General features: G+C 39.6%; 1 protein-coding gene across 1 annotated transcript; it reads left to right on the top strand.

Annotated features, from left to right (window-relative positions):
• The first annotated feature begins 4,772 nt into the window (after positions 1 to 4,772).
• Positions 4,773 to 8,219, top strand: LOC127620169 (endothelin-1-like). The gene is made up of 5 exons (XM_052093288.1): positions 4,773 to 4,941; positions 5,356 to 5,506; positions 5,785 to 5,928; positions 6,219 to 6,308; positions 7,271 to 8,219. Exons 1-5 carry the CDS (start codon positions 4,881 to 4,883, stop codon positions 7,407 to 7,409), a joined length of 585 nt encoding a protein of 194 aa, XP_051949248.1. The 5' UTR covers positions 4,773 to 4,880; the 3' UTR covers positions 7,410 to 8,219.
• Positions 8,220 to 8,604: the final 385 nt, after the last annotated feature.

The raw sequence follows: 8,604 nt of genomic DNA, 5'->3' as shown, positions 1-8,604 counted from the left end.
TCCTGAAGAGTCCAGCAAATGACGTCACCAATCAGCTCTTTAAAGGAGGTTTTATTGACTACAACTTGCCCTTGTCTCAAGAGGCACAGATCAAAAGCTCTTGTTACAGACCAAGGATGACTCATTCAACTGACAGTATTTGCTGCCCGAAGTTGAGGCCTGCCGAGTCTGTGGCTAAAGAGCGTCATCTGCTGGACGGGAGTGTCACTGTAGGCAGAGCAGTGCAGTGCAATGCAGAGCACATCACGCAGAATGGTGGGGTGGAGGAGGATGTTGCCTAGTTACCCATCCCACGGAAGAGCATGAGAGTGGGTGAGACTCTCTGGAAACAGCTCGGAACGTTCAGCCCAGTGAATTTGGTGAAAGTGAGAGACCATTAGAGATCACATGCTCACTAGACACTTTTGCAGTCTTAGCACCATAACTATTTTGACCAACCCCTAGATGTGTTTGACAAACTTTCCTCCTTATTCCTGTTGTTGTGCCTCAGTGCATTTGTACCAGTGCTATGAGTGGCATTACTAGGACCTGTACGTAGGTGAGGTGATTTGTTGCTTATTTATTTACTGACTGCTGTTATGCCAACCTTCCCTAAGGATAATGCGGAAAACCGCCTATTTCCATAATTACCCCTAATACAGTGACACTATTCATCTGCTAAGCTTCTAAAGATTGCTTAAAATGTTGTCCTAAACCTTCTAAATGGAACAAGCTTGAACAGGTATACCTATATTTTAGCCTATGCGATATCCTTGCTGTAATATTTAATTAAGTTAATTCATTATTCTATTTTGGAGCTGGCACACGGTGCAGCGCCCGATTGCAGGTACTGGCATGAGTTGTCCAACGGGCAGGGCAGACAGACCAGTAAAATGTTCCTATCTCATGTCAGTATTATTCAGCACTTTAGTGAAACCAACATGCAGTTCTATGACTAACAGGTTCTAACTGAAAAGCATTGAAAATGTCACAATTCTATTCACCAATGGCAATACAAGCTTTCAGAAATATCTACGTTAATTTGAACTAGTTTTTTACCATTTTGTCATGCATTTTTGAATTGAAGGCATATCAAACTATCAGTCACGCATTATAATACAATATGCAATCATTTAAGATATGTGAATATTTTTTTGCCAAATTTACATATAGCCTTAGCCTCATTTCAGTAATAATATTAATAATAAAATACAATTATTTCATGTGTATCCTACATGTTGAGCATGGGATATTCACATTTTAATCATGTGATTACAAGAATTGCATTTGAGCAAAGCGTTGTTGCAGGTAAAGGTTTGCATTTAACTGAACACACTGATTGTTTGGGGTAAGTTGTCACAAGGAGAGCCTGGCATTAAATGGCCAGTTTGAGAGCAGAATCGTCTTTCTGAAGGATGCATGAATACAATGTGTTTAACTGTGTTTGGGACAAGGGAATACATTTTTCCATAATTGTTGGGTCGGGGCAGGTTGTTGCAGTTTTATTGGGGCAAATTGTCACTCGTTGCAATGATTACTTTGATTCTTTTTTTTGCCATTTTATAAATTTTTTGTGTTGTATTGTGCCAGTGTAAAGGCTTGATTCATGCGTCCTTCCCAAAGGGTTTCTGCCTGATTTCAGCCTTGCTGAAGCACCCCCAGATCATCACCGAACCTCCAGCTGGTTGTCTAATGGTTAGACGGAGTCCTGAAGGGGCCTACAAGCCACAGAGTCTCGCACCCACTGTGAAATGTGTGTGACAATTTGCCCCAATAAAACTGCAACAACCCAACAATTATGGAAAAATTGATTCCCTTGTCCCAAACACAGTTAAACACATTGTTTTCATGCGTCCTTCACAAAGATGAATCTGCCCGATTCCAGCCTTGCTGAAGCACTCCCAGATCATCACCAATCCTCCACCAAATTTCACAGTTGGTTCAAGACACTGTGGCTTGTAGGCCTCTCCAGGACTCCGTCTAACCATTAGACGACCAAGTGGAGGATCGGTGATGCTCTGGGGGTGCTTCAGCAAGGCTGGAATCGTCCAGATTCGTCTTTGTAAAGGACACATGAATCAAGCCACACACAAGTTTATCCTGGAAGAAAACTTGCTTCCTTCTGCTCTGACAATGTTCCCCAACTCTGAGGATTGGTTTTTCCAGCAGGACAATGCTCCATGCCACACAGACAGGTCAATCAATGTGTGGTTGGAGGACCACCGGATCAAGACCCTGTCATGGCCAGCCCAATCTCCAGACCTGAACCCCATTGAAAACCTCTGGAATGTGATCAAGAGGAAGATGGATGGCCACAAGCCATCAAACAAAGCCGAGCTGCTTTAATGTTTACGTCAAGAGCAGGGGTGTAGAGTAATTGAGTAAAAATACTTAATTTATTCGAGCACAGACAGTATTTTTCTAAACCCCTGCCACTTCTACAGATTGGACCGATATGAAGTCAAAAATAATCATTCATGTTGAAAATATACATATATAAACAAAAGGCTTTTGCAATTAAATGTGTACATGTCATTTATTTCTACACTTACCTTCATATTTAAATCATATCTATGAATTTCTACTCCTTATTTGCTGTGTTATTATTGTTGTTGATGTTGTTAGGCAACTATTAATGATGATAATAATAACTATAAAACCAGTAATGATAATGATAATAAAAATAATGGAATCTGAGTAAATATTAATTATGAATTTTACTGAATTCATCCATCGGCTCAACACCCAGGTTTGGTAGCAAACCTCAGAAAACAATTCACAAGACCAGCAACATTACTAACATTCTTCAAAGCTTTTTTTTTTGTCTCTGGGGGGCTGGGTGCTCTTTGCGTGACTGTGGCAATGTTTTTGCAAAATAAAATGATGTGGTTCATTGTAAGTCTCAGGGCAGTTCCAGAATGAAATGTCCACTGTGTGGCGCTAAAAGCGAGTGAAATGTTCTGAACAGATGAGGTTTTTAAGAGTTAATGTTTTATCGAGAATTAAATCAACAAAACTGACCTTTCAACCCAAAACCTTCCAACTAAACTTAACCAATAGTGTCATAAAAAGCAAATGTGATATGAAAAACACAACCACGTCATTTTGTGGCGCTTCTATGACACTTTGTTCTCACATGTCGACTCAGGATGTTTACCGCGGTCTTTCGTATCACAAGTGCAACACTCAGTTGAGCTTCCGTGCAATTTGATCACACTTGATCACAAGCTTGTAAATGTAGTTGGTTATGGAAAGCAAATGTTAAAATGCACTATAGTAAAAGTGGTTATATTTCATAATCTGCTGTGTTACTCGTGATTTGAGTGAAAGGGGATACAAATCATTGTTTTAGTGTTCTAGTGTTTATTCACCAGGAATTTGCTGTGTTACGTACAACAAGCCACATAAAAATATTTAAGCAGAAATGTAGTTATGTCATCAGAGACAGTAAAAAGGCTACTTAAACCAATCAAATTTAACAACGTCTCTCACACAGTCTCCTCTCTTGATTTCTATCTAGGAAAAAGGTTACTGTTAACTTTTTTAATACTTAAGTACAATTTAATGTGAATATATTTTGAACTTGTTTTCTTTGCATTATTCAAGGTCTGAAAACATTGCAACTTTTTTGTTATTTTTCTGCACATAAATGCTCTAAATGACATTATTTTTATTTGGAATTTGGGAGAAATGTTGTCAGTACTTTATAGAATAAAATACAAACATTTCATTTTACTCAAACACATACCTATAAATAGTCAATCCAGAGAAACTGATAATTTTGCAGTGGTTTCTTAATTATTTCCTGAGCTGTATAAACAGCGGCAACCCGCATCACAGAATAGCATTCTGAGTTGATATCAGGAGATCAGCAGTTACAGAAATACTCAAACCAGCCTGTCTGGCACCAACAATCATGCCACGGTCCAAATCACTGAGATACTATTTTTCCCCCATTCTGATGGTTGATGTGAACACTAACTGAAGCTCCTGACCCGTATCTGCATGGTTTTATGCATTGCACTGCTGCCACATGATTGGCTGATTAGATCATAACATGGATGATTGTTTGTGCCATACGGGCTGGTTTGAGTATTTCTGTAACTGCTGATCTTCTGGGATTTTCACACACAACAGTCTCTAGAATTTACTCAGAATGGCGCCAAAAACATCCAGTCAGCGGCAGTTCTGTGGACAGAAACGCCTAGTTGATTCTGAGATGCTGGTTGTGTTGTTTTGGCGGCACGAGGGTGACCTACACCATATTAGACAGGTGGTTTTAATGGTGTGGCTGATACACACACACACGCGCACACACGCGCACACACACTTATATATGTATGTATTGGTAGAGCCCTTGTGACAACTAGCCCCGGTCTTACATACGTGTACTCTAGGAGCGCAGTGGATCACACAAAAACCTCAAATGTTATTCAAAGGCTATTTTAAAGGCTATTTACACATCTTGTGGACTCAGTCATTTAAAGGTTGAATGTTGGTGTCTAGAGGCCTCAGCAAAGTCAATTCTTGTGTTCCCTCTTCTGGGCTGTATTAAAACCGCCTTTTTTAAGACACTTTAATCACTATAAAAGACTTGGCACACAGACCTGCCACCCGGCGTCTCGATCCCGCTGGAATCTCAGGAATACAAACTTCTTATCTCGCTCCACACGTTGCTTGTCGGTGAGTGTTAACAAACAGCATTGTGTTCGCGTGAGCGCGCGGGAGGGGGGCGGAGAGCGCGCGTATATAAGCGCTCTTGTGCACGCATGTGCGCATGAGACTCACGCGAGCACGACTAAATGATGTACGCGTGCATTTAAAAGTGCAAAACTTTGTGAACGTTTGCGAATTTATTGGATTACTATCAATCCTGCCAAATCAGGGACTTGGATAATAAAATGGATTTGAGGATTATTTTCCCAGTGTTATCAATGCTGTCTTCTGGAATTTTTGAATTGGGTATGTATTTAAAAATATTTGTATCTAAGACGTTTATTAAAGACTATGCATTTAGTATTAAATGAGCAATTAACCAAATTAGTAAGTACATGAGTTCACTTAAGCTTACTTAAGATTCAAATTTTAAAACCTTTCCAAATTCTGCAAGGAACTGGAATAATACAAAAGTAGCATAAACAAGAGTATCTGGTATTTAATAATTAAAACTACACATAAACAGATGCAAGAGAAAGTTTTATAGTCATGTAGTATGTCAGTTTTAATTGAGCGTGGCAAAGTCTGACTTTTCCAGTCCATCAAACACATGATGCACAACTAAATAGACTACATCACACTGCATATTCTTACATAGACTTCATTATGCAACAAAAAGCTTCATATTTTAATCTAACTTTTTTATTATTATTATTTTAGTCACCCCAGCATCTTTGAGTCAAGGGACAACATCAGGCACGCCAACCTCTGTGCATCACTCCAGGACTAAGCGATGCTCCTGCGCAAGTTTTCTGGATAAAGAGTGTGTCTACTTTTGCCACCTGGACATAATATGGGTCCACACGCCAGAGTAAGTATTCATAATAAAACTTTATAATAGCTTATCATTTAAGAAATTGTTAACAAACAATGTATAATGCTTTAAAAATTGGTCGTTTTTGTTCAAAAGGGACTTTAACTATTTGAATGTGCATTAAATACTCCTCTGTCGAGCTTTATGACATGTAATAATGTTTATTATTATATTTAAATAAAGATACAAAGTTATAACTTAAGCTAATTACATTTTTGCAATTGTCCCTAAGGGCAAACATTGTTGTTTAATGATTTATTTGTTATTTTCCCCAGGCGAATCGTGACATATGGACTTGGAAATGCTCCACGCAAGAAGCGTTCGGTCACAGAACCTGTTGTGCCCAAACCACGCTGCAAGTGTGCAGATAGCCAAGACAAAACATGTTCTTCATTCTGTCAACTGAACAATGCATTACGGTAAGTACACACACTGAATGCATTCAAAGCTGTAGATATGTTTAATCTTGAGTCGTATTTCAAGGACACCAGACTTACTGGTTGAAATATTAGGGACACACGTTTTGCTTGAGCACACAAACCCTGTGTGGCAAACCCCAATATAATGTACAGGCACAATAGATGTTAGTGCTTGACTTGACAAACCTGCAGAAACAGGTTTTAGATCTATTTATGGACTTTATTAAATGTGTTCAGGAATTGATTGTATTTGAAGGCGGCTTACGTCTCATGTGATCTTTCTTTCTCAGGTACAAGGCAGCATCAGACAGGGTGATCCCTGCCGCCCCGGGACAGCAATGCAAACACAACCTGGCAGCCCATCAGAGGACGATTAGACGGTAAGAGAAACTACATCACGCATGAAACGTCACGCATGTGGTAAATAATTAGATACTTTAATGCAGGGCTGGACTGGGAAGAGAAATCGGTCTGGGATTTTACATGGCAACTGGCCCCAAAACTGGGGGAGGGGGCCAAAAAGTTGTTGAGCGGATGGGGGGCGTGTTCACTGTCCTTTTCTGCGAAACGCAGCACCATTTTGTGGTCCGTTCTGCATAACGCGGCGGCTCATTTTAGCTTATCGCGTTCCATTCGGCACGTTCGCGGCCGACCCACCGGCACGCTCGGTTCTCCCGATGGCCAGTCCGCCTCTGATCGGCCTCAAAGTGCGTCGGCCCACCGAGAAAATGCACGGTATGTCACATTACCAGTCCAGCCCTGCTTTATATAACATTGATGTATTTTCTGAGTAACTGTCGATTCCTAGGCCGCTTTATTTTGGGCCCCTTTGGCTGACAAGTAACCTGATGGGTCGTTTGTTTTCATGACAGAAATGAAACACAGAAACTTTGAAAGTATAGGCCGTTTTTTTAGATACTTTGTGCATTTCCGTGTACCTGGACATGCACATACCCAAACATCTTTGGAGGAAGTGTTTAAAAATGTGCCAATCTGTTTGTTTCTGCAAGTGGCACAGAAAGTAGACACTTCACCTTTACAGACCAATCCAAAATGCATGATGTGAAAATTGAGGTTGATTTAAGGATAACCTATTAATGCTTGAGGGGCCGTATGAAAGTATCTTATAGTATGAGACAACTTGCATTTCTCTTCTCACATTTGCTTTTATGACTCCATCAGTTAGGTTTAGGTTTAGGGTAGGGAGGTCGAATTCTTATTTAAAAATCCTCATGTGTTTTCAAGCTAAGATTTACTAGCATTTCAGGCATTTATTTTTACATTTTCAAACTCACTTAGAGCAAAAAGTCAACGTTTGACCTCAATGTGATGTTTGTTTTAGGGTGAAAAACACCGAACAGATCAGCGATGTTCCCTCCAGACTGAGGGCCGTCAAGAAGATCCGTCTTCTCCTGGAGAAATCTCGAGTGAGGTGGCACCACAGGGCCCGATCATGGGAGGCTGAAAATGCTTCCTCCTAGAGACCGGCATCCGTTTTTACACTTCGTTGATCCACTTTATGCAAAAGGATTTAACTGAATGTTGTCCTCACTGGAATACCTGAAAATACATCCATCTTGGATTCGGATGTGTCTGGGGCTAGTCAGCGAATCAGTGAGGGCGTGCCAACCTCAGAAGGAGATGCTGTCTGAACCAAACCAAACCTCAAAGTATCTACTAACCTCTGCCAAATGATCTGATGTAGGACTAGAACTCTTAAGCACATGGGATATTTAACCCGAGAAACCACTACATCCTCCAAATGGGACTTTAGAAGGAACGTTTAAGATTGAACTGACCTAAAGACCTTGCATGGAAGATACTTCTCTCATGGGATGACTATGCTGTAATTCAATTAATCAAACAGAGCTATGGATTCAGACACTTACAGACCACAGAAACCAAAGGCAAAATGCCCCATTATGGAACATGACCATTCAAACACTACAAGCCATAGACACTGGTGAAAGAATAGCTCTGGTGTAATATGTGATTAACTTTATACAGTGTAAATTAAGCTCTGAAATTCCCTCGTTGCATATGGTTATTGTTCATACATGTCAAATATGTATCTTTAAATAAGCCATATTGGCTAAAGAGATTTTCAACAATATTTCTATGAAATTCTAACATTTTATTGCCATTATTGTGGTATGTGTTGTTGGGTAATAAATCATATGCATTATTTAAACAACCCCAGTCGCTTGTCATTTTTCATCTGTTTTTAAAAACAAGGACTTTTAATGTGCTCTAACAATATTTAAAACTTTGTATCTGTGCATAAATGTAGTCTGGATTTACACTATTAAAAGAGTACCAAAAAGTACCAGTTTTTTTTACAACATGCACCACGTATCATTGTATTATTCTTCAAGTACCATGTTAATACTACTGTACATGTGTATATGCAATTATACTGTCCCGTGGTATTTTCATGTGATACTATCACTGTACCATGGTACCCCCACAGTATTTTTGGTAATAGCACTCATAGCAGACTTTGATTCATATGTTGTCCCGGTTTTCAGTGCCAATTTTGCCTGTTTTAGGATGACAGAATCCATGAGAAAAAGTGCACAAAAGGACAAACATAGTGAATAAAAATTGGATCAGGCCTACAAGGGCTTTAATCTTATAGACAAGGGTATAGAAAGAAAAAGAAGATTTTGTGGGAAA

Source organism: Xyrauchen texanus, chromosome 26 (assembly GCF_025860055.1).
Source record: "Xyrauchen texanus isolate HMW12.3.18 chromosome 26, RBS_HiC_50CHRs, whole genome shotgun sequence".
NCBI lineage: Eukaryota > Metazoa > Chordata > Actinopteri > Cypriniformes > Catostomidae > Xyrauchen > Xyrauchen texanus.
The sequence above is the reverse complement of the archived record's forward strand: the minus strand, read 5'-3'. Positions and strand labels throughout refer to the sequence as shown.

Coding starts and splice junctions, on each gene's coding strand:
- LOC127620169 (XM_052093288.1), top strand. CDS start 4,881: ATGGATTTGAGGATTATTTTCCCAGTGTTATCAATGCTGTCTTCTGGA. Junction 4,942..5,355: donor TTCTGGAATTTTTGAATTGG/GTATGTATTTAA, acceptor TTATTATTTTAG/TCACCCCAGCATCTTTGAGT. Junction 5,507..5,784: donor ATATGGGTCCACACGCCAGA/GTAAGTATTCAT, acceptor TATTTTCCCCAG/GCGAATCGTGACATATGGAC.